Genomic DNA, 26,648 nt, shown 5'->3' with positions numbered 1-26,648 from the left:
GGCACAAAAGTTGGCCTTCTATCATCCATTTGTTTATGTATCAGCATGAACTCATAATTGTTTTCTGAAAAAAAAAAAAAATATATATATATATATATAGTCTGGCTTGTGAGTACTTCCTAATCCTACAACCATAATGCAGGAGCGACCTTCCATTAGGCCATGCAAACCTGTTTGCTTAATTTTCCTAAGTGGACACAACTGTAAGCCGATTTGGCTAACCACTGAAGCCTATAGGTCTGCATTTACAATGATGAGGAAAAGAAAGACAAATAGCACTGATTATTTACCATGTTCTGAGCAAAGTTCTGAGTGCTTTCCATGTACTATCTCATCTAATCTTGACCACACCTTTATGTGATAGGTAATATTTCTCTCCCCATTTTATGGATAAGAAAGCTGAGGCACTAAGAAGATAATTAATTGCCTAGTGCATGTGTGAGGCTAAGTAACCTGCCCGTGTGCCTACTCTGTTCCTAGGATCCACTACTGTGGACCCTGTAGGATGTACTTTAATGGCCACAGTCTGTCATTAAGCCCTACCCTAAGAAGCTTTACAAAACTCCTTATTGTTTCATTGTCAGGAAATACTTTGTTACAGCATCTAAAAAATGAGAAACCACACACAAAAAAATTCTACTAAAGGAAGAATTGCTGTGTTTCTCCTGATAAATTATTTATTTTTACTCTGTGGACCCTGTGACCTATGATTTCTCTCTGTATGTTTAAAAAACCCAAACCCCAGTTTGTGTCCCACCTCTGGCACACGTGTAGGACCATAACTGCATCTTATTTACCCTGCCCTTATTTTCTCTTGGACTAGTTTCTTCACTTGTAATCTTGTTTTACTATATGTATCTAAAAACCACCTAATATCCCTTTTGGATTGAGGTAAAGGATGGTCAGGACTGCCAGCTCTGGAGTCAGACTGACCAGATTTGAATCTGGTCCATCTCTTAGTAACCATATTATCTTGGACAAAGTTAACTTGTCAAGGCTCAGCTAGCTTTCTTTCCTAGAAAGTAGGAATAATACAGTATTTATTTCATGGTAAATCGGCAGAAATAAATGAGAAAATATGTAAAAAAACACTGACCACTGTCCATTGTCAGTGTTCGGTAAGTATTGATGATGGTGATGACAGGGTGATAATCACAATAGGAGATAGACTGAAATAAAGAAATACCATAGATCAGTGCTAAAGAATGAATCCCTGCTCCTGCCACCCCACCAGCTCTCACTCCAGCCTTCTTCACCTTAGCACACACAGGTCCACAAAACATATGTTCACATACAGGTGTGTGGGGGAGGAAGAATTTCTTCCATCCTTCAAGATCCTTCTAACTGGACTAAGAATCAAACTGACATGAGACAGATTAACAGAAAAAAAAAAAATCAAATTTAGTAGCCTATGTACAGGGAATCCACACAGACATGGAAATTCCAAAGACAGGCAACTGACTAAGGGAATATAGAAGAGCTAAGGAGAGGTGTTGGGGTCTGAGGATACAAAGGGGAGAATTCCATTAGGAGGAAGTTAAGAGGAAATGTTTGGAAAACAAAGATTGCCCTATTAGGCAGGTAAGTTTGTTAAGTGAAAGGGAATCTCTATTAATAGCTCTCTTTCTGGTACAGGCAAGCAATTGAGGGGGAGCTAAAGAGAGTTCTCTGAATCTACTGGCTTTTTTTTTTATTTATTTATTTTTTAATGTTTATGTTTGAGAGATACAGAGCATGAACAGGGGAGGGGCAGAGAGAGAGAGAGACAGGATCTGAAGCAGGCTCAGATGTGGGGCTCAAACCCACAAATATTGAGATAATGACCTGAGATGAAGTCAGATGCTTAACCAAATGAGCCACCCAGGCACCCCTGAATCAACTGGGTTTTGATTGCTTTTAACTCAAAGTAATGTCCGTGCCAAAGTGGCCCATCTTAGGGTGGCCTGCCCTTGGCCCCTATAAGAGCATTACTAGGCTTTAGAATCCAATGAGCATCAAATTCAACCATTCAGCTTCCCTGAAACTCCCTTCCTTACCTTTGTTAGTGTACATTCATCTCTATTTGTCCCCTAATCCTAAACATATATATGGGCCACATTATGTCCTTGTACTCAGGTATTCATACTCACTTTAAAATCTACTAATACTTAGATTTCCAAATCTAAGCATGCTCCTTCCACTCAGTGCTCAACTAGAGGTTATTTAGAATGAAGCCTCAAATTGTAGCTGCTTGTAAACAAGCCAAGGGGACACCTCAATCAGCCCTCCAGCAAGGTTCTGTGATGCAAACAACTCATGAACAAACCAGCCAGTTCCAGTGTACAGCCTTAGCTAAGCTGCAGCTCAGTGGGGATTTAAGCTGATGCAAGAATAAGGGATTTATAATCATGAACACGATAGCAAGTTGGATGGACAAAAGCAAAGAAACGCAGGTTTCATCTCACGAGTCCCTTTCCTGCTTTGAACCCTGAGCTTCTCAGCAGGTCCAAGTTTTCTCCCTTTCAGCTCCCTAGGGCTTTTCTTGCTTCTAGGACATTCAGAGGGCGCCAGTGTGAAAGAGGGGGCATGATCATTAAGAGGAAGCTCCAAAGAGAAAGGAGTTGTGTTTGTACAACGCTACACATGCAAGCATTGGAAGGCAAACAGCGATTTCCTCTGAAAGCAGCCACAGGGCTCTCTGGAGGTCTTTTTCATGGTCTCCATGGTTACTGGCAGATTCTTTTTTTTTTTCCCTGCCAGAGTGCCAGCAGCTCTGCCTCTTTTCATGACTCTTGATGACAGATAGAGGGAGGAAGGAAATTATTTCTTTGGGGTCCTGTTCTCGCATTACCAGGTGATGCATTCTAACCTGTGGGGGGATGATATACTTCAGGATACTCTCACATCAGCAGCTTCAGGAACAGGAGGGCAGACAGGTGGCTTAGGGACCCTTTTCCCCAACCATCACTGTGCTGGACAGATTCAGAGCTGTGAGTCCAAGGGGTCAGCAAAATAAAGCCCACAGAAACAAGGTACCCCCCACTATACATCTAGCTGATCTCTCCCTGATCTTTGAGATCAGGGGATCCCAAAATATAAAGAGCAAGAGCTTTTAAAAACTTTATTAAATTATACAGAATATTCATTGGCATGTAAATGTCATTCTAAGTGTTTCATTTCATATGCACTGAGTCATTTAAAATCACAACAGATCTTTAAGAAGGAGGTGTTAATATCATTTCTATTTCACAGATAAGAAAATATGGGTACTGAGAGTTTTATAGCCTGTGTAGGGTTACTGGCTGGTTGGTAATGGAGCAGGGATTCTAATGGAGGCAGTCTGGCCCCAGCACCTGTTTTCTTACCACTCATCATGCTGCCTATCTGAGAATGTTCCTGCTGGGCCTCTGTGCCTGGTATCCTGCCACCTGGGATAAGGTGGGCTTTGTGTGGCTTCTTAGAGAGCTGAGAACAGGACAGAGCTGGTGCTAATAAGAGACTGGGCTGGGGATCTTGGGAGGAATACTTCTAAGCTACCTTAGCACAGAACGAGGGCTCTGAGAAAACAAAACTAAGGGGTCTTCAAATCCTCTGGTAATTAAGACAGATGTGAGACAAGCACCTGGCAGATTCCCCTGTACCATGGAACAGCATGGAAGCCCTAGGCTTGAAACCAAACACCTGCTCTCTAGTCCAGTCTGAATTACCACCAAGGCAATGTATGATGGCCCTGAGAGCAAGATCATTTGCTCTCACAAAGGGAGAGAGAGAGAGAGAGAGAGAGAGAATACTTATCTATAAATTTGTTTCCATCTTTGGAGATTATTGAATCTGAGACACTTAGGAATCAAATGGAATCAAGCAATATAGGTTGGCATGTATCAATCAGGGTCACAATAAGGACGTCACAGAATATTAAAAGGTAACTGAACAAAGTTTAATGGAAGACTATTTAAAATTAACTAGCAAGAGATGGTGACATAATTCCCCACCTCCACTTTCCCCAAAAAAGCAGGAAAGTATTCCACCACTAGGCCAAAAGGATCAAGGAATGGAGCTGTTACTGGAACCTCTTCAGGGTTCTGGCTGTAGAAGAGGACCCACTAGGCAGGAGCTGTGGCCTTTGGTAAGGGGGAAAAGTCATTGACAGAAAGGGAAGTGGCTTCTCTCCTTTCTCCTGCCAGTTCTCCTGGCCAAACCCAGAAAGCAGTCAGAGGGCAAAGGAAGTTGGATGATAAAGTTATTGCAGGTCAACCTCAGAGCAGGACATTGCAGGGCAGCAAATGGATTTGAGGGGCAAATAGAAAAATATCCAGAGACAGGATTCATCCCATGAACTTTGGAATACCCCCACCACCAGGATGTGACAGGAGGTCATGCTCTCCCCTCCCTCATTCCCATCAAGTCAAAGCCTGACTTCCTTCAGTGTGATCACTGCTCTGGAGCAGTCCCAGAAGATCCTGTCTGGCTATGTATGATCTCAGTCTCCTTAGGGTTGGCCGAGGATAACCAGATTGGACCACAGCTGACCTCTTGCCTTTCTTTCCCACTCTCTCCCCACAACTCAGACCAAATGAACCCTAGAGACTAAGCAATGGCCAGTAAAGAGAAAAGAAAGTCACCAGTTGCCCTCCAGCCTTCTAAAGCAATTAGAAGGGGAAAATCCAGTAGTGAAATATAGTTACAAAGATAAAAAGTGTTATCCAAAAATGCAATTATTATAGCCTCTTCCCACTAGGTGGAGAAATTTTAGAATCCAGAAAGCTTGCATTCAGTGCCACTGTTCTTTTAAAGTCTGTGTACTAGGAGCTTTATACCTACTATGTTATTCAGTCTTTACACCACCACTGTTATTATCCCAATGATAAACGTGAGGATACAGAAGCTCAGAGAGGTCATGCAGCAGGGAGGGCAGAATTAAATCACAGCATTATCCTGGCTCCCCAAAAGAGGTAAGACTAGATTTAAACCTTAGGCTTCCTGGCTATTTCATCTCCACAGCAAATAACCAGAAATGCATCCCTATTTAAGCTCTCTCTGTGTTACATTTACCACTAATGCAACATGATCAGTCCCACTTTCTTTTATTCGATTGTAGGTAGCAATTTAAGACTCAAGACTAAATGTCATCTAAAATAAAAGACAATGAAAATCTGACTGGGGAAAAGGCTAAACCATTTGATTTTTTTCAAGTAATTCTTCCAAAAATAGTTTCTGAATTTCCTTCAGAAATTGTCTGAATTATCTGAATGGTCTCCCCATAGACAATCCTTTATCATCTTCATGACTGTATTAGTTTGCTAGGGCTGCTGTAACAAAATACCCACATAATGGATGGCTTAAGCAACAGAAATTTATTTTTTCGAATTTCTGAAGGGTAGAAGTTCACAAGCAAGGTGGCAGCAGGTGGTTTCCTCTGAAGCTTCTGTCCTTGGTTGGCAGATGGCCAGCCACTTGCTGCCTTTTTACGTGGTCTCTCCTCTGCAATCCATGCTGCTGGTGGGCCCTAATCTCTTCTTCTGAGAACAGCAGTCAGATTGGATTAGGGCCTGGCCTAATGGCTTCATTTTAACTTAATTACCTCTTTAAAGGCTCAATCTCCAAATATAGTCACGTTCTGAGGAACTGGAGGTTAGAACCGAATGAATTTGCGGGCAGGAGGAACACAGTTCACAGCAATGAGTATCAATTGGTTAATTTATTCAGTACCTGTCTCAGTGGTTTTCAGACCTGTTTGCCAGAATTTCCCGAGCAACCCTTTTAAACTGTGAAAGCTGAGTTTCTCTCCAGACCTACGAAGTCAGAAATACTGAATACAGAATCCAGGTATTTGTGGTTTTAAAAAATTTCCCCTGGGGATTCTGAGATTTGAGCCAGGGTTTAAAACTTCTAGCGTTAAGTGTTCTAGAAATAACACTTGCTGTGTTCCAGTCATGCTATAAGTGCTGTATGCATTAACTCATTTAACCTCACACTGAGCTGTAAGGTAGGCACTTTTTTTACCCCCATTTTATAGATGAGGAAGCTTAGGCACAGAGAGGTTACTTGCCTTCAGTCATAAAGCCGGCGAGTAGCTGGGCTGGGATGTGAACCCAGGTGGTCTGGCTCCAGATTCTGGGTCCCTACCAACTACAATCAACTGCTTCTCTCCCACAATGTAGACCTCAGTCAACCAAGTGTGGGACCCAAGTGAGATAAAAACTTGAGCTTGAGAATCACTGATAGTTTTTTCACACTGATTACTGTCATTTCATGCCTAGACATTTGCATGTTTTCGAAAAAATAAGCAAAGTCGTAAATGCTGTCTCCTAGCATAATCTATATACACTTACAAGGTGTGACACATGTACCAAGTGGTGAAGCAATTTGAAACCACTGCATATGTTCATGTAAAAGAATGAAGAATAAGTGCTAGAGGAATTTAGTTCTTTTTTTTTTTTTTTAACGTTTACTCATTTTTGAGAGATAGAGACTGAGTGTGAGTGGGGGAGTGGCAGAGAGAGAGGGAAACACAGAATCTGAAGCAGGCTCCAGGCTCCGAGCTGTCAGCACAGGGCCCGATGCGGGGCTCAAACCCACAAACTGTGAGATCATGACCTGAGCCGAAGGCAGACTGAGCCACCCAGGCACCCCTAGAGGAATTTAGTTCTTAAAGTGCACACATAAGAACACAGGTCTGGTGAAGAAGATGAGCCTACAGATTCACTTTCTCCATTCCCTTTGTCCCTGTCCCCATCTCCAGAGCACCAAGATGGAGAGGAGGTGGGACGAGAAGAGACAGAGGAATCCCCTCAGGTGCCTTATTACCAATCACACTGTCTTCTTTTCTATGGATCTTTCCCCCTCGATAAACAGAAAGGGCTCATCTTCATTTGGAGGCCTTCGGTGGACTGTACTTATAATGTTATGTTCTCATACACATTCTGTTCTTTTGAGCCTCTTCTTCCATTTTTCTTCACAGGCTCCTAACAGTGTTGGTGCAACAGTCAAATCTCAGCGAGATTAATCACCAGGACAATGAGGTGAGCCTTCTTTAAACATCTCAAGGAACAGTTGGCCATTGTGCATTTTAGGACAGCAGGAAGGGCTTTTCTGAACCAGTGCTTCCTATCATAAAGGTCAAGGAGGGGATGGAGCACATTTTGGGGATCCTACCCTGAGGGGGTAGCCTGTGTCTTTACTATTAACCCTCAGGCAGAAATTTTTCCCCACCATGGGTATGGGTATCTTCTACTAGGGAAGAATTTCTTGCATTAAGTACTTAAGCTTTTATCATACCACTGAAATTTTGTAATTTCCCTCTGGACATTGAGAAATAAATATTGCTCTTTCCTGTCTTTTTGAGTCCCAGAAACTTCAATGGCAAGCTGTGGCTGCCAGTTTTCTCTCTTTGAGTGAAAGATGACAGATAGATGATAATTCCAGGCTCTGGAGGCCTCATTATTAATGCCGGTGATCACAATTGCTGTTTCCTTTATGTTGCAGAGACAGTATAAGGCTTCCAAGAAGACAGTGTAGCACTCTCAAGCAAAATTCCTGCTGGAGTGTTATTGGATACCAGGCAGAGCTGCCCCAGAGTAGCTTAGGATCTTATTCTAACTGCTTAAATCTTTGAAAAAGCAGGACTGATTTTTCATTACCCAGCCTGTTTTCTTTAACAAGCTTCTTTAAACTGATTTAAATACCTGGTTTCCATTTTATTTTTCTTTAATATAATATGTGCTTGGTTTGGCTGTGCTTTACTAAGAATGTCTGATAACTTTAAGAAAGTCTGATAGCATTGAAAGTGCATATGCCTCCAAATACCAAATTACACTGTTTTCAAGGAAGCCAGGTGGCCAGCAACAACAGTGTGGGAGGAAGTGCCCTAACAGAGGCTGGGCCCCTTGTCTTTCTTGAACTTTCTGATTACAGGCTTCTTCCCTGCTGGGTTGGCATTAATGACCACACCAGAAAGCCCCTGCTTCACAGCCTAGTTCTGAGTTTGGACACCACCCTGACTCAGTGGTCACACGCCACTTTTACCCGCCATGTCTTTAGGGGTTTAAAGCAAAATCCTAAGAGAGGATTTCACTGTTTTAAACTTCTGCTTTAAAAATGAGAACCAGAGATGAGAAAGCACACTTTGATCACTCTGCCTATGGTATGAAAGCAGGGAACTTGAGTGGTGCAGTTTATGTCGGCTGATCTAGAGCTTGGGAAAGTTGATGACCACTTCCCCCACCTCCAGCTCTTACCCTCACTCACCAAAACTGGGGCGTCTTAAAAAGGAGGGAAATTCAGTCATTCATACCCTAAAGTTTAACTCCTCTTATAGACCTCCCCCTCTGTCCAGCCTTCAGCTGAAAGAACATCCTGAAAGAACAGCTGAAAGCAAAGTGTTATTTCTGTACTCTTCCCCACCCTGGGAGGCCCCTGCCTGGTGGAGACAGTTAAAGTAGACCCAGCTCCTTCTAACAGTGGTAATTGTTATACTTTCTGAATAATGTGTACTAAATATTAAAATGCCTCCAGTTCCTTCTCACACAAAATGACCTCTCAGAGGAGATTTTTCCCACTGTTACACCAGCGATGTGACTCAGTGGCTTTTGTGTGCAGGGAGAAGGGACCTCATAAAGGACACTTACATCCAGTGTTGCAGCTTTCTCTTTGGACCATGTCACAGCATGTCTGAAACCTATGTAAGCCAACTGCTAATGCTTGCCTGTGTTTTGTTGCCAGTATGGTCAATCCATATAAATTTATAAGGGCTAGAAGCTCTTTAGCACTGGGAAGTAAGGACAGCTGTGAAATGGAAGGAACATTACCTTGGTAGATTTCCTGAATTTGGTTTCTCAGTGTTCTGAACAAGTAGTGTTCCCTCCTTTTTAAGAGTAGTGGCCTACTCTTCCTCTCCCTAAATCACTTTGCCAGTGAGCTCCAAGCATAATCAGTCTCCATTAGGTTTGAGGGGATAACAAAGTGTAAGTGCACACATACCATATATCTGCTAAATAACAGGAAGGAAAAAAGATGGAAGGCAAAAAAAAAAAAAAAAAAATGAGGGAAAAGGTAAGTTAATGCTGCTACTGAAGTATTATGGTTTTCTAATACAAGAGGAAAGAGCAAGGCATACCTCTACAGAATCCAAATGAAATTATATTCCAAGAATAACTGTAGGATTAACAAGCTTATCACAATAAATTATTAAAGATTGAAGAATCAATTAGTAGAAATTTAACTTCATTAAGAGATGATTTAGATTATAAACTGAAACTAAAGAACTGAGAGAGGAAGAAAGAAAACCTCTCTCCTATAACTGTTCAAGTAAAACAAAATATGATAGCACTTTATATCAGGGAAGTGATTATCGCCTTAGCGGCTGTCCTGATCTGACCTCAATGACTTAAAACAGTTTTTTATATTCTTAGTTTTTACTTGCATAAGTAATATATGAACACATTTGCTTTTGAAAAATTTAAATATTACAAGTAACGATAGGAAGTCCTTGATTACTTCCACCCTACCATCTTAGCCTCCAGGTAATCTTTCCCAATGTCTTCTGTATATTCACAAATGTGGACTGTAACATAAAAAGTATCACACTCTGTATATTGTTCTACAACTTTATTTTCTTTCTTTCTTTTTTTTAAATGTTTATTTATTTTTGAGAGAGAGACAGAGTGTGAGTGGGGTAGGAGCAGAGGGAGAGGGAGACACAGAATCAGAAACAGGCTCCAGGCTCTGAGCTGTCAGCACAGAGCCTGATGCAGGGCTTCAACTGAAGAACCATGAGATCATGACCTGAACTGAAGTCCTACCAACAAGGCCACCCAGGTGCCCCTACAACTTTATTTTCTTCATGTAACAATATCTTAGAGCTCTATCCATGTTGATACATATAGATCTGTCTCTTTCCTTTTAATGGCTTCATGATGTTCCACACTAGGAAAATACTTCTTTTATTTTACTATTTCCCTATGAATGTATATTTAGGCTGTCTCCAATTTTTCGCCATAAGAAACACTCTTCCAGAGTATTCTTGTACAAGCCTCCTTGAGTATTTTACACAATCATTTCTCTGGGAGAATAATTGTTGGTCACTAGGGTGTACATTTTTATTTTTAATACACATGACTGGTGATTCTCCAAGATGGCTGTGTCAACGTATCGTTCCACCTGCAGTTTAATAGCGTGCTTGTCACGTTTTCTTGTTGCCTTAATTTTCATTTCCCTGATAACTAATGAGATTGAGTACTATTTCATAGGTATAATCGTCATTTTTATAACTTCTTTTGTGACTTGCCTGTTTAGATCTTTTGTCCATTCATCTGTTGGGTTACTTTGTCATTTTTTATATGGATTCATAGTTTATTTTCTATTCTGAACAGTAATCCTTTGCTGTTGGACTGCAAATAGTTTTTCATAGTCTGTTGCTCATTTTAGAACTGTTTGTTCTAAACAGTTTTCTTTTCTAGTACAGAAATTTTAAAATATGACATAATCAAAGTGATCATTCTTGTTCATTACTGCTTTTGCTTTTGATGTCTTTTTAAAGAAGGCCCTCCCTAACCCCACAAGACATAACTACATTATGGTAACTTTGCATTTAATTGTTCTGTGCTAATGATCTATTTGTTTTTCATGTTTCATTAACCACAGAGCTTAATTGTAAAGTGACTTATTTAGAAGCTATCCACACTGCAGAGTTTCACACTGTAGGAAAGGTGAAATGGGCCAGATTGTCCTTTGTGCCTTTGTCTTTTTGTACCTCAGAGGAATCTTTGCATAGAGGGAGGCTGTCTAATGTAGTTACCGGGAGCTAACAAGTTGCTAAACTCCTGGAATCTAACCTCTCTTGCTCTCATTTTAGCTTTGACAAGAGCACCCCATTAAAAGGGGCTGTGAACTAATGGCATCTGGGTTAGAACTGAAATGCATTTATCCAGAGAAGGACTGTTTTGCATTGTATTTAGGATACAATGTTGTTGATCCTACATTGCATGAAAATTCGGGTCTAAGTAGATTTTTGTGAGGGGTCTGACAATCCAAACTTCCATTATAACCATACTCTGAAAAAATAAATCCAAGTTGCAAAAACAGATGTGAACCTTTGGGTATAATTCTTAGTCCTAAATTCACTTACAGCTTTCCTAAGGCATAATCATAAGCAGAAACTGTGCATTATAATGGCAAAATAAAACAAAAACAAAAACAAAAACGAAACAGTGCCTGACTCTAGAAATCACTTTACTTTACAGTTAGCAAAAGGTAAAATAATAAAGTAAATTTTTTAAATGCTCTAGAATTTTTATTCTGAAAATGACCTGCTTATAAAAATAAGAGTAGAGTCACTGCTACTTACAAACCCTCACTTGCCCCTTCCCCATAAGAGTTTAAAGGCAGGCCATGTCTTTTTTATTTTTGGATCCCTAGATCTAGCTCAGTAACTTGTACATAGTAGAGCCCCAACCCCAAATATATATTTATGTATAGATGTATGTATATATTATAGATAGAGAATTATTCACTTTAAGGGAAAGTCATATTTTATTTTATTGGCCCTTTCTCTTTGTTTTGTTGACCCAACTTGGTTACCAATTTTATTTACCACACTTAACTCTCCAGGTGACTTTTAATTATTTCCAAAATCTACTCTCAGAAAAATAAGATTTTATTTCATTTAGGATCTTCAAAAAATGTACTCTAGACTCTAGGCCAGGAGTCCTTGTTCATGTGTGCCGGTGTGCTGGTGAAGCCTATGGATCCCTCCTCAGAAAAATGTTTGAAATTATATAAAATAAAATATAGAGGATAAAAAAAGAAACCAATTATATTGAAAAAGTTGCCAAAATATTATAAAGATCAAATTTGTAACGGTAATATGTAAGCTTGCTTGTTAATGCATTTATTAAGATTTAGTGATAGGACCAATAACTACTGTACTAGGGATACATACAAAACATATTTTGAGATATCTGCACTAACTAATGCAATACAAAAGTGTCTGTGATTTGTATTTTTGGCCAAGTCACGGGTATTGTGTTAACAGTACTGTGGCTTGTTGCCTATATTCATATTTAAATAAGATGGTGAATTTCAATTTGAAGTCAATGCCAGTAAAGATGTAATTTATTTCTCTGATCTAAGCCTGATTCCTATCCATGGATAGAACCCCTGTTATGGTGGTAATTCCAAAAAAAAAAAAAAAAAAATCTCCCCAAAACATTTTGATCAACAAGTGGAATAATTATAGGCCTCCCAAGGTGATCTGCTTAGAATGGGAAAATGGTCATTTTATTCGCTCAAAAATATTTAAGTACCTACCTTGTCTCATATAGGCTTGATTCCTGCTCTAATAGGTCACAATTTAGTGCAGAATGTAGATGCTCTGTTTATTTGAAAAAATAAATATAACAACTTAGGTCTCTGTTCTCAAGGCTTTGTTTTGTTTTGCTTTTGAAAAATGTTTTTAATGTTTAATTTTGGAGACAGAGAGACAGAGTGCAAACAGGAGAGGGGCAGAGAGGAAGACACAGAATCTGAAGCAGGCTCCAGGCTCTGTCAGCACAGAGCCCGATATGGGGCTCGAACCCACAAAGCACAAGATCATGACCTTGGCTGAAGTCGGAAGCCCAACCGACTGAGCCACCCAGGCACCCCTAAAGGCTTTGTTTTATAAGTTTGCTCTTGTTGGAATTTGCTCTTTATTTCCATGACTTAAATTAATCTACGTTGCTTCTCTTGTGTTAATGCCTCATTTAAATTATAAAAACTTCCATCCTGAAGGTTTTTGTATTTTTGTTGGAAACATTTTGTCATTATTAAAGGGAAAAAGTGACTGTTTTTGAAGAATATCACTAGTAGCCATTCCTACTGTCCTGAAACCCAACATCTAATTATTTTTAGTTATCAGTTATAATCTGTGGCTATTATGATGTGCACTACTTATCCAGATTAGAAAATTCTAGAGGCACCTTGGTGGCTCAGTGGGTTAATTGTCTGACTTTGGCTCAGGTAACCATCTCACAGTTTTGAGTTTGAGCCCAGCATTGGGCTCTGTGCTGACAGCTTGGAGCCTGAATCCTGCCTCAGATTCTGTGTCTCCTTCTCTCTCTGCACCTCCCCCCACCCCCCCCCCCGCCGACTCATGCTCTCTCTCTCAAAAATAAATAAACCTTTAAAAAATTTTTAAAAAAAAGAAAACTCTAAAACAAAGACAATGAAATAATTTACTAATCTTTGTGAACTATAATTATAAAATGTTTTCAAAATAAAAATTGAAGAAAATGACTTTCATTCCTGTACTTACAACCATCTATTTTTTTTAATCTTTTTTTTAAATTTTTTTTTTCAACGTTTTTATTTATTTTTGGGACAGAGAGAGACAGAGCATGAACGGGGGAGGGGCAGAGAGAGAGGGAGACACAGAATCGGAAACAGGCTCCAGGCTCCGAGCCATCCACCCAGAGCCTGACGCGGGGCTCGAACTCACGGACCGCGAGATCGTGACCTGGCTGAAGTCGGACGCTTAACCGACTGCGCCACCCAGGCGCCCCTTTTTTAATCTTTTAAAGTACACGAAAGTTATTGTTGTCTCCTATAGACAAAAAGTAGGAATGATTGATGCATTTATTCCTATTTTTTTGTCTACAGGAAAGAACTTTTGTGAGGAGTAGTCATATGTGATTGGGAAATTAATAGAACGTGAATTTTAAAATGTCACCCCGAACCAAGCTGGACTTCTGTGAAATTCTAGATCCTTTGGAAGATCTAGATCCCCTGAAGGATCTAGAATTGTTTGGCTGACTCCTCAGCACTTGCTATAATTTTACCCCCCCCCCCCCCCCAGGGCACCAAGATGAGGGATATGGCAAGCACCAGGTCACATCACACATTTCTCTCTCTGTGCCTTTCAATGTCTGCTAGAGTCAGTCTAAAGGTGCAATCCTGAGCACTTAATCAGATTTCTGGTTCAGAAAACACAGAAGTTATGGTGGTTTTGGAAAAAAAAAAAAAAAGTTCTGAGACACTGTTAGGACTTGTAAGCCCTTAAATAAAATTTCAGTGATACAGGCTCAAGGCACAGAATTACTCATCTTCATAACAGCACTGCTCCAAAGCAACCCTGCTACCATCCAACAGTTAGGACATTCATTCAATCCTATCAGCAGTCTCAGAATGGATTCTAAGCCAACTAAAACTTAACATTTCCCTTCAAAGCATTCTGGAGAGCTGTGCTCATGACTGAATATGAGTTACTTTTCAGCCATTGAGCCAAGGCTTTCTGTTTTCCAAGAAAATGGGGTTCCCCTGTCGCCAGGGCCATGTCTACAAGTGACTCCTAGCTTTTCAGCTCCTAGATGCTTCCAAGGCCCCATTGAGTCCTCAGTGAAATTCCAGAAAGCAGCTGGTAGAAAAGGTCTCCATAGTTTGGACACAGATGGCTGGCTTGCATTCAACAGACCCTGGTGTTTTATGCTTTCCATGAGTCCAAGGGAGCCTTGATAACCAGTAATCCACTAATTCTTCCTGTGGATATTTCTTGAACACTTACTGTGTGCTTGGTGCTATGGGCATACCACATCAAATAAGCCACGGCCTCTGCCTTTAAGTGCATTACAGCTGAACCATGACCTGTCACCACTCAGTGCAGACACCAACCTCTGAGACTGAAGTCAACCCCTTAAATGGCCACCAGTCTTAACATAACACAACTCTGATGCCTGCTGGCTCAACAGAAGCTGGAGGAAAGAGAAGGAGGCAGTTGTAAGAAAAAAGTATACTTTCCTAAACGAAGTATGTTGTGCAATACCAGTGGCTGCACTGAAGCTGATTTTGAAAGTTTTGGTTTTCTTATTACTATGAGAGGATTTACTTTTATTTCTCATTAGCCCAGTTGAAAAAAAATAGCAACAGAAAAGTTCCCTTGACTTAACCGAATGTTATATACTGTGATATAAACAGTGTGTGTGTGTGTGTGTGTGTGTGTGTGTGTGTGTAATTGTTATTTCAAGAAGGAATGGAATGATTAAAGTCTTGATTTAGAGTCATTCAGATGATCACCAAATTCTAGGGTGGGGGAAGGGGGTGGGAGAAAATACATAGTTCAATACCTTACAAAAATAAATACTTGCCAGCTGTGTATTTAGTAAGAGCCTAGGGGCAATGCCAAATGAAACAAATAATATAGGATGGCAACATGTACTCTAATGAAAACCACCATTCCAGAAAATTAGAAGACCCTGAATGGTGTTAAAATCACAAAGAAAAGAATTTCCAACATTTGACCTCATTTCCAAAATGAAAGCCTACCTGCATGATGTGTGTAAAGAATGTTATTCTGCAGTGTTGGAGAGAACTGGATTTGAATCCCAACTATGGCATGTGCCCATGGCCTTAGGCAAATTACTTAACCGGTGTTTTGGGTTCCTCAAATGTAAAATGGGCCTAAAAATACCTACCTCTTAGGATTATATATGTATATAAATATTCAATGAGGTAATATATATATACATTTCTTGACAGGAAGTAGGTATATAAAAAATGGTAATGCTCCTCCCCACCCCATTCACTCTACCAAAACATGCAGAAGTTGGGCTTTTAAGGGTTTTTTGGCAGGGGGGTGGTGTTGTTTTAAGGAAATAACTCTTGAAGCTTAGCAGTTCTGTTTAGGAGATAATGATTAGCAGTGCATGATCACAATTTAATTCATAACCACATTTCACACAGAGTTCTCATATACACACAGTGATTGCCATCTACCTTTTGGAGAACTCATCAAAAATTCTACCAGGTTTCAATCGAAGAGTTAGTAACAATGACCATATCAGAAAAGTTCATTTTCTGTAAAGGAGAAATGTTTTGCCTTTTTAAAAATGTATATAATTTTTAAAAGCAAAGCTAAATATTACAAAAGCAAAAAATTCAATCAAGGACCGTTAAGTATCCATTTTAAGTAACTACTGACTACTTACGATCTACACTGTTCCTGACACTGTTCTAAGCTCCAGGTATTGAGACATTGGATAAGGACCTACCCTAATAAAGTTTACACTCGAGTGACTTAAAATTTCCTTTGATGTCTTTTAACACTGGATACTGATAGCCCTTCATGATGAAGCCAATGACTCTGAAGCAAAAAGGAATCAGCACTGGGAAGGGGAAATCCATGCATAATAAGAATAATCTGATTCCCTTGAGTCCAGATTTCTAGTTCCAGTGGGTCAATTTTATAATGAAGAGGGCTTTTTGAAATGCATTGAGTTATTCTAAATCCCAAGCAAATATTCAGCTGTCAGAATAATAACAAGAAGTTCCACTGCTTTAGTATCAGCATTCTTTTCCATATGGAACCAATTTCTTAAAATATCCTCAAGAATATACCGGGAGACTCACTTGTATGTCACCTATAGCTTGAAAGCAAACTGTAATATAATGATTTAGAATTTTCAACCTGGTCAAGGAGATTAACATTCTTTTTCTTTAAATTTTTTTTAACTTTTATTCATTTTTGAGAGACAGAGCATGAGCAGAGAAGGGGCAGAGAGAGGGAGGCACAGAATCTGAAGCAGGCTCCAGCCTCTGAGCGGTCAGAACAGAGCCCGACACGGGGCTCGAACTCATGAACTGTGAGATCATGACCTGAGCCAAAGTCAGACGCTCAACCAACTGAGCCACCCAGGTGCCCCAAGGGGATTAACATTCTAATCCCAGCTCCCCACAAACCTCAAACCCTAGATTCAGTTCTGTGTTCATTCACAGACTTGGGAACTTCTCTAGAGCTGGGCTTCCTCTTCTATAAAATGAGAAGGACAGTGGTACCTGTTAACGTTGGTCAACTGCTATAGCAATTAACTCAAAAATTCAGTGGCCTAATACAGTAAAATCTTACTTCTTTTTTTTTTTAAGTTTACTTATTTATTTTGAGAGGGAGAGAGAGAGAGAATGAGTGGACGGGCAGAGAGAGAGGGGAACAGAGGATACGAAGCATGCTCTGTGCTGACAGCAGAGAGGCCCTACCTGGGGCTCACGTGAGATCATGACCTGAGCCGAAGATGGGCGCTTAACCAACTGAGCCACTCAGTTGCCACAAAAGCTTATTTATTTAGAATCATAGTCCAATACTGGTCAACAAGGTAGGCTTATTCCCCCTCAACAGTCAGGGTCCTGGGCTTCATAATTAAATGTGGTTCTAGCATCTTCTTTAGCCTTGTCCTCTGCATTTGTTGAATGAGGAAAGAGAGAAGGTATGGAAGACCACGTGGGTTTTGTTTTCTATGCAGGCCACCCCTTTTGTCCACATTGCAATGATCAGGACTCAGTCTTATGGCCATGTCCATCTGCTGGAAGGCTGGGGAATGTACCCAGTTTGGTGGCTTGGAGGGAGAGGGAATAGAGTTTGGTGAACACATAGCAGATTTCCCCATAGTACTTAGTTCAGAATGTTGTTTGGAGAATTAAGTGAAATAATATACATAAGAATTCATAAAGGTCTTTGGATCAATAAATATTAGACTCATATCTTTATTTATCTGCAGAGATGACTATAAAAAGAACTTTAAAGATGCCCATACCCTTTATCTCCTTTACCAGTCATCTTAATCTAGAGTCATTTTAGATATATTTTGTGTAATTGAGAGGTGTGGGGAAGGAGAAGAGGCCATCTTTTCACAGTACACTCCCAAATAATACTGGTTCCTCTTGGTTACCATTTCCAAGCATAAGCTCATTTTATTATTAAATGATGACTAAAGTGTGTGACCTTAAACTCTAAAAGAAGTTGGGATTCACCATATAGGTTCATCCAAGCTACCACAGAGTGGTTTCTTCTAAACAATGTAGGTCAGATCATGTCAACATTGGTTTAAAACCCTTCAGTGTCTTTGCAGTGACTTTAGAATAAACTGTGAATGCTTTATTCAGAGTTGGTATCCCCAACCCATATTCCCAGGATCAGCCTTGCCTCCCTCTCCAGACTCATCTCACATGGATATCTCTCCCACTCCATTCCTTCTTTTATTCAACAGCTATTTATCTAGTCTCTGTTGTAGCCACTGGAGATATTGCAGTAAAATTCCTTGTGGTGGGATATGGCAGGTTAGCGTGACCCCAGTTACAAGTGGTTGCCTCTGTGGCTTGGTGCTTGCTGTTCTGTTTTCCCCAGCCTAGCTCATAGAGGCCCATGTAGAATAGTCACTAACTCCACAATTACCCTCTCACAGTACCCCATTTGCAGTCTTGATAGCATTGCACAATCTGGAAAATCCTTTTGCTCATTTGCATTTGTTGTCTGTCTTCCTCTACCACACTGCAATTCCCATGAGGGCAAGGATCTTCTTTATCTAATTCACTACAGTATCTTCAACACTTATTTTCCTGGCAAAAAGCAGAAACTCAGTAAATATCTGTTGATTGAATGGCTTAAGGAATGAATGAACTGACAGGCAGCAACCAACTTATGTGGTGATGGCCCTTGGCCTGAGGAGACAATGTGAGTTCCATTTTCCTTCCTGATAGCCTCTGCTCACCTCTCCCCTTTCTGACTGTGGTTTTATAGGGAATGACACCACTTCACTGGGCAGCTTTCCACAACCGGCCTCAACACACCCAAATGCTGCTGAAGAAAGGAGCAGACCCTACTCTTGTGGATAAAGACTTTAAAACAGCTTTGCACTGGGCAGTCCAGGTGAGAAATTGGCCAGCAAACTTGTCTAAAGTTTAGATGGTGTGAAGCAATGTTAACAGTTCTCTGAGTATGTCAGAACTGAAAGATGGAATTATCAAAGGTGCAGCCACTGCAGTGATATGGAGGTTATTAGTGTGCTAGAGCAAGTAAGATTCTCTGCACTCCTCCCATCCCTCATATCCAGAGGGGCAACAGCAAACCTGTCCATTTGGAAGATGTGAGTGCATCACTTGTGGAGAAGAAACCATGCCAAGATACAGAGGAGGAAGACAGCCTGCTTTGGATGTTATATACAGACACACACACACACACACACACACACACACATGCACATGCACACACACATGCACACATACATGTAAACAGACACATAACACTTCTCTCCCTTGCTCTCTTGCTCTCTCCATCCACATGCTTGCTTAGTAGCTCACAGCACACCAGGAAAAACCTTCAAAGATATACTAGGAAAATCTCTTCAAAGTCTTTGAACCATAACTCTCTTCTTCCTTCCAAATCCTCCAAAGCAGAGTTATTCCAGATGACCCTGAATTCTGTCCTGAGCAATGAAAATCATGCCTTATAATCTACCTCATGATCACAAAAGGCCGTCTATATCAGTACACATGACTGAAGAAATCAGAATAGGCCCAAGAAATCTATAGCCCAATGAGGGGGAAAGTGAGACTGAGGTGAAAGAATGATCATGGCTAACATTTAGTGACGTGCTTTCTATTTGCAAGAGGAATGATCAACTAAGAGTCATTTCCTCCATCCTTCAGAGGAGAGCAGTAGTATGCATCATTTCAACAAACTTGCTAGCCTTTTCTGTCTTATGACACCCAAGCATAGACACCTCCACTGTTTATCTTCATCAGCTCAATAAGGCACTCTTGTCATACTGCTGCCAGGATCCTTGTAAGAGGAGTTTCTGCCTGCCTTGATGGTGGTTACATTCAGTTGTTTCACATGCTAAGCATACCAGAGATGGGCACCTGGCACTTTCAGGCCTGAGGGAAGGGGCAAACAGAAGTGATTTGGAAACTGCTCTGGTTTTGTCCCTCCAACTCTGGCTTCAGTTACTCTGTACCAGCACCAGCCCTGGGCAAAACTGTGAAGTGAGCAAAACTTATTTTGTCATCCCCACCTGCCTGTAGCATCCACCTACATACTTTCAGTATCTAATCTCCCACCCTGACCCCCGGGGTGCTGTCCTCTGGTTGGGCAACCATGTGTGCTGATGCTCAGCTGATGTGAAAGTGGTATCCAAATCAAGCATTTCCTGTATTCATCCTCATCACACTTGAGTTTTAATCCCACAGATTTCTGATGGGGTTCACATCTCTGCTCCCACTTCCTCCACCCCACCCCCAATTTAGAGTTGCTGCTCTAGTCCTGCACGTGCAATGGAATCATCAGCAATGCTTGTAAAATTATAGGTCCCCAGACCCCCTCTCCACATCTTCTAATTTGGACTCTTCAGGGGTGGGAACCCTTGCTCTCACCCTCTAAGAGGCAGTTTGGCAAAATGAAAAGTCAGAAAATCTGTTTGTATTGACAGACATGGTTTTGATCTGAGGAAAATCACCAATACCTTCTTGGTTTAACTATCAGTGTATCTTCGGGGTATGAATGAGATTGTGCATATGACAGCACTATGTAATGTGCTAGGTGATTGGAATAGATAACCATTTTTATTATGGTTCCTGATTTCTTCCACAACAGCTTAGTTATCATACCCACATCATCATATTCTTTCTCCTTACTAGATGATATAGCTTTTAACCTGCTACATTGATTGCAGTCCTGTCTGCACTTTAAAATCATCTGAAGAGCTTTTAAGCAATATTGGATACCCAAGCCCCACATCCTTAGATTTTCAGTCAGTTTTTCTGGAGTAGAGCCCAGGCATCCATATTTTTTAAAGCTTTGCTTCATCCCAGCAGACTGCAATATGCACGTAGGGTTGAAAACTGATGAGGGAGCATAAGGCAAGCTGACACCTCACAAACCCCCTCTCCTCCCCCCACCCCCACAGGTGGAATATGTGTGATATTCCTCAGGCACTGCTGGCTGGCCAAGAACAAAGGAAAGGACTGAGAACAAATGGTTGAACTGATAGAGATCAAAGGACCTGAGTCTCCATCAGTTTGCAAATATCTTAGTAAATTAAAAGAAGAAAGGCAATCTTATCAGTAGCCTAATCTCCAGGAACTCCCTATTATTATTGATAATGATTTGCTAGAGGGAAAAACAACCTTAGCCTGACAATAGCTAAGGCTTCAGTAATCTGTGAGTCTTCTTTAGCACATGGAAATCCCTTTAAGAAACTTCCTCTTGACTTTATCTCCCCCAACTCCAGAGCATATAACCAGTCACTCTTCACAACCCCAGTGCAGCTCTTTGTGCCCACAGGTCCTGTCCCTGTGCTTTAATAACTTTTTTGCACCAAAGACATCTCAGGAATTCTGGTCGGCTCCAGACCTCCATCACTCCAAAACCCCATCAAAAACACTACAATAAATGAATTCATATTAATGGGTACTAAAACCTTATCTACTCCTACATAAGATATTTGCCTTTTTGACCATGATTTTGTATAAGCATAACGTGTCACTCATTTATTGACTCCACTGCTTAATATATATTTCTTGAGCATATACCGTGTATCTGGCATTGGGTGTAAAAAGATTAACAAGGCAGGTTCCTTCTAAAAGCCTTACAATTGTATGAAATATGCTATGTGTGAGTGTGAGTGTATGTTAGCATACTTTTTTCTGAGGAAGGCATCCATGACTTTCTTCACTTCCTCAGTGAGGATCAGTGACTACCCCCCAAAAGGTTAAGAATCACAGTTGTGGGAAAACCGTGCACCCTCTGTCTCCTTGTGGTTAGCAGTGGAATTCAGAAGTGGTGCGTCCTGGCCTTTACTCTGCAAAGAAGGCTAAGGGTAATTCCAAATGTCAGCTGAAACCACGATGACACTTGCCTGCTTTAGACTTCTTGTTAATTTATAGTACAGGAACAGCATTGTGCTCCATTTACAGTTTTTCCACATGAATGAGTCTATTTCCCTTTGTCATTTATTCCTTTCCCTGAACTTCCTGCTCTTCTCTTGGACCACATGAGACCACATTTAAAGCTATAGCACTCTGAAATAATAAAGCCTCTGTATTCGACCCAGATTAACCAAGGCAGGAAAGATTGGAAACATTAGGTCCATGAAGTGATCTGGAATTGGGCTTCTGCCCCATCTCTAAGGTCTCTTGGTAACTGGTGGTGCCCTCCTGTGGGCCCACTGCCCTCATTTGCTCCTCCTGTCTTCCCAGGAGACCCTGCTGCTTGCCTCTGTCTTGGTTAGCACTGAGCAGAGCCCTGACCCCATCCAGTCTCTCTTGATGGCATCTCAGTCCCTTCAGGGCATGTGAGGACACCAATTTATCAGGAGTCCACACGGGTGTCTCTCCTCTACAAGGCAGAAATTCAGTTCCCACTGTCGCTTCAGCTAACATTCCCATCAGAAGATTCTCACCAGTTTCAGTATTTGTATTTCTACTTTCAGCCCTCTTTTTCTCCATTCTGTTCTCACATTGCCACCAAGTGCTCTTTCTACAAATCCCAAAGGAATGTATGAATACAACTGTTATCCCACCAAAACAGTTATGGTCCCTGTTGGTCCTTGGTTTAAAAACCTTCAGTGAGTTCCATCTGACATCTCTCTTGAACTCTAGACTCATATTTCTAGCTCTCCTGGGCCTCTCTACATCATTTCCCAGACACTTCAAACTGGTCATGTCCAAACTTAACCCGTGATCTCTCCTTCCTGCCACACTCCCATCTTCCTGGTAGCCCAAGCCAAAAGGCCTCTGCATGGTCCATGAACCCTCCTTTCTTATCTTCCTTCACTGTCCCTTCATTATCAAGACTCCTCGATTCTACCTCCTCTGTTCCCACATCTCTGTTACCTACTTTCTATCCCCACTGTATAGGTCATGGTTATACCAGGAAACAGCCCATTTGCATGGGATAAATTGGGTAGAGAGTCATGAAGAGGCTATTTCCATACCACAGTACATTGCTATTAGGGCATCTGGGCCTAAGAGGGCATGGAAGGGAGCGGTTACTAAGACAGAAAAAGCTAGAGCTGTAGGAGAGGTCCCAGGACAGTACAGGTAGCCTTTGATGGAATGAACAAACTGTGGCCTGGCAGGGAGAGAACTGAATGATAAACACCTCAGTCTCTGTCCTCCTACACCCATCTCCTGTCAGTGCCACTCATTGGCCAAACCCAACAGGAAAACAAAGGAGTCCATTTGATGCAATTCATACAGGCTAAAAAGTAAAGAGCAGGATGGAAAAAGTTTGGAGGGTAAGCCTGGAAGAGCAAGTAGAGACAATTTTGTACACCTGCCATCACTTCCTTAGCTCAGGTTTCTACCATCTTTCACCTGAACAGTTTCAGTATTTGTATTCCTACTTTCAGCCCTTTTCTTCTCCATTTTGTTCTCACATTGCCACCAAGTGCTCTTTCAACAAATCCCAAAGGAATGTATGAATACAACTGTTATCCCACCAAAACAGTTATGGTCACTGTTGGTCTTTGGCTTAAAAACCTTCAAAGAGTTCCATTTTTTGGTGCAGAACAAACTCCCTGGGCTAACACATACTGTTGTGAACAACCACTCCCCACCCCCTACCCACTCCCAGAGATTCATTCTGTCTCCACCTTAATCACGTTCTTCTCTTTTGGTGAAATCCTTCTTGCACTCCCCACATCATCCCTTCCACTTGAAGAATTTCTACATATTCTTTCTTATTCCTGAAGGCCTAACTAAATGCCACCTTCTTTATTAAGCTCCCTTCCAGAATTGTTCCCTCCAAGTTGCACGTCTAGTGCTTTCTTAAACATCTAGGACTGGTGGCGTAGGCAATGGGATGCCTGATTCTTTCCTTCTAGACTGTGTGCTTAAAGGTATTGTGCCTTATTCAGGTAGATGTGTCTCAAGACCCAGAACAGATCTTTGTGAATCTTAGGTCCTCCAAGAGGTTTCACGGAATTCTGTCCAATAAACTTACCCATCTCAAATCAATGAGATTAATGGCTTATTGGGTTCTTTCTTTAGAACACCATTTGTTACCTTAACTGAGTCTTGCAGGAGTGTAAAAGTCTTAATACCAGGGAGGTTTTTCTAATCGTAGGATTTCTAGCATAGATATGATGGCTGGTCAGTGAAGGTGGCAAGTATCTACTGTCCCTCAAATCTTGCCACTAGCTCCCTCCTCTGCTTACTAGAAAATGTGTTTATTTGGAATCTTCCTCAGAATTACTTTTCTTTCAGTGCATTTTTCAAGGGAGGGTAGAAAGAAAAGAATTATGATAATAAAAAACAACTATTTCATGTTTCTTCATTCAGTATGTAGTTATGTGGTTAAGGAAGTTAAATACACACACACACACACACACACACACACAAACACACACAAACACACCCTAATAGCTCTTTAATATAACCTTTAAGCCTCTAGTGCTTGAGACTGGTTTGGTTCAGTTGGTCCAATATGGAATCCTCCTCCTTCCTGTAGTGAAGACCTGTGGTCAGCCTTCTGGATTTATTCAAAGTCTTATAAATATACTTTTACCCTAAATATATTCAGAATAACAATGGATAAGTGTCATATACCAGTGGGGTCTAATTCCTAAGGTGAGAGAATCTCAGCGCTGCAAGGGACCAAACTAAATCATGTAATCCCACTATTCAATTCACGAGTAAAGAAACTAGTGCACAAGGAGGTTGTCATTTGACCAGATACACCCAGTGCCCACGTAGGCACCCAGGCCATATGACTCCCGGGAAGACTACAAAGCCACTAAGCCCAAAGTAAGCAAAGAAAATATTTGCAAAATCCATCATTCTGGGAGCAAAGGCCAACCTGCTTAGGAAAGTGAAGTCTTGAAGGGCAACCTAAGTTTAAGTGGCCACATGTGTCAGCTCCCCAGTGCTTGGTTATAGTGAGGAAGGGATGCAGTAAAAGGAGAAAATAACAGGGACTCACCTAGGAGTGAACACAAGTGAAATAGTAAAAGAAAGAAGACAATGAGGAGAAGACAGAGAAGCTAAAAAGGATGGGTATTCTGTTTGGCTTTGCTTGTAGCTTGTAAGGCTTGTTTTACTCATTTATTTATTTGTTGCTCAGTAAATATTTATTGAGTATTACTCTCTGCTAGGCTTCATTTCAGCAGAAAGATCCCTAGTCATAACATTTAGCAAGGACAGGGTAGAGATATCCTGGAGACCTTCATTTATCAGACAAAAGTGGGATTTAACCCCTTTCTACACACTAACGGAGCAAGAAAGGAGTTTTGTTTTTTGTTTGTTTCTTTGCTTCCTATACTATAGTAGTTTGTTTTCCTATAGTTTTTTGGTGTGTGTGTTTTGTGTTTTGTGTTTGTTTGTTTGTTTGTTTGTTTTCCAAAGTATCAGAAAACCTATGAAATGAAGTAGTTCAGCAGCGAGGGTCACCATGCCTCATGCCCCATCCCTCCAATTTCTGTCTTGTACTAGCTCTCCAGGAGAGTCAGCCCCAGGCTTTGGGGTATAGTGGCCTCTGGAGTCAGGCCAAGCAGTAAAGCCTGGGTCCAAAGGGGCTAATCATGAAGATAGTTCCAGACTTTGAGCTAGGCTGTTAGGCACCTTTTTTTTTTTTTTTTTAAATCTGGTTAGCCCTAGACTCTCAACTCTCAAATGTTCACCTCATGTAGATGAGTAGATCTTTCCTTGGAGTTTCATTCTCAGCCTGACATATCTGGCTCTAGCTTAACTGATGGGCTAGTTCTTTCACCTTTAAGAGGGCTGTATGATCTACAACCCTAGCGATGATTTATCTAATCACCATCATGGGATAAGTGATGCAAATATGCCACTGCTTCCAAAAGAAGGAAGGTGGTTGGAGTGCCCTCCAAGAAGAAGCCACCATAGAGCTTATTCCCCAGACATGTGGTAATAAAAACTAGTCCAAAATCTTCCACAAAGACTCTTTGGAAGGTCACCTAGAATAAAAAGGGTCTACAGTAAGAATATTGTAATGTTTTTTAGCAATCTGCCTATAGCAAAATTCTTTTTTTAATGTTTATTTATTTTTGAGAGAGAGAGAGAGAGACAGACAGACAGACAGACAGATATCTCTGGATATAGCATCAGACTCCAAAGGTTAAGTGTTCGGTCCCAGAAGGCTGCCCCTCAGATGCCAATATCAAGCCCCAGGCTGTTACCTGTGCCTCTGATCTACCAGTGAAAGACTGGAAGCTCCACTGACCTCCTCAGATTTGATTAATTTTCTAGAGCAGCTCACAGAACTCAGGGAAACACTAACATTTACCATTTTATTAAAGGATGTGATAAAGCATAGGAGTCAGTAGCCAGTTGAAGGGATACATAGGGTAAGGTCCAAAAGAAAGGAACTTGTAGCCTCATGGACCTTGAGGCCTGGCTTGGTAGCCCATGGAAGCCTTCTGGTTCCCCAAGCATGGAAGCTCTGAAAAAGAACTAAAAAAGTTTTTGAGGCATTATTACATTGTCATGATTTAACTAAGTCATGGGCCGTCAGCTGATTCTACTTCTAGCCCCTCTCCCCTTCTGGAGGTTTTAGGGTGGGGATAATGGCAGTTCCAACCCTCTAATCACATAGTTGGTCCTCTTGGCTATCAGCCCCACCCTTGGGTGGGGTCGAAAAGTCACCTTCATTAATAACAAGACACTCATTTCACCTTTATGGTTCTGAAGCATTTTCAGGAATCTGAGAAATATATTTTGGTTATCTGAATGACTATATATACATTTCTTATAAATAATTATATCACACAAAGCTTCTTATGAACCCTCCCTCACAAGGTGTAAAGTGAAAATGACTAGCACTTGGTAGTTCCCAGCAGTTTTCAGAGCACATGAAGGCAACTGTATGGATTATCCATGGACAGAAACAAAACAAATACAACAGAAAACAAATA

At 41.0% G+C, this 26,648-nt stretch overlaps 1 protein-coding gene across 2 annotated transcripts in view; it reads left to right on the top strand.

The window, feature by feature from the left end:
* ANKRD55 (ankyrin repeat domain 55) overlaps positions 1-26,648 on the top strand; it is a 95,956-nt gene that overhangs the window by 45,945 nt on the left and 23,363 nt on the right. For both annotated transcript variants that reach the window (XM_032593157.1, XM_032593156.1), the window contains 2 exons: positions 6,941-7,001; positions 18,518-18,646. In XM_032593157.1, the coding sequence (XP_032449048.1) occupies positions 6,941-7,001; positions 18,518-18,646 (190 nt within the window). The remainder of the gene's footprint in view (positions 1-6,940; positions 7,002-18,517; positions 18,647-26,648) is intronic.

The sequence above is a fragment of the Lynx canadensis genome, chromosome A1 (assembly GCF_007474595.2).
Source record: "Lynx canadensis isolate LIC74 chromosome A1, mLynCan4.pri.v2, whole genome shotgun sequence".
NCBI classification, from domain to species: Eukaryota; Metazoa; Chordata; class Mammalia; order Carnivora; family Felidae; genus Lynx; species Lynx canadensis.
Note: the sequence above shows the minus strand (reverse complement) of the source record. Positions and strands in the feature narration are given on the sequence as shown.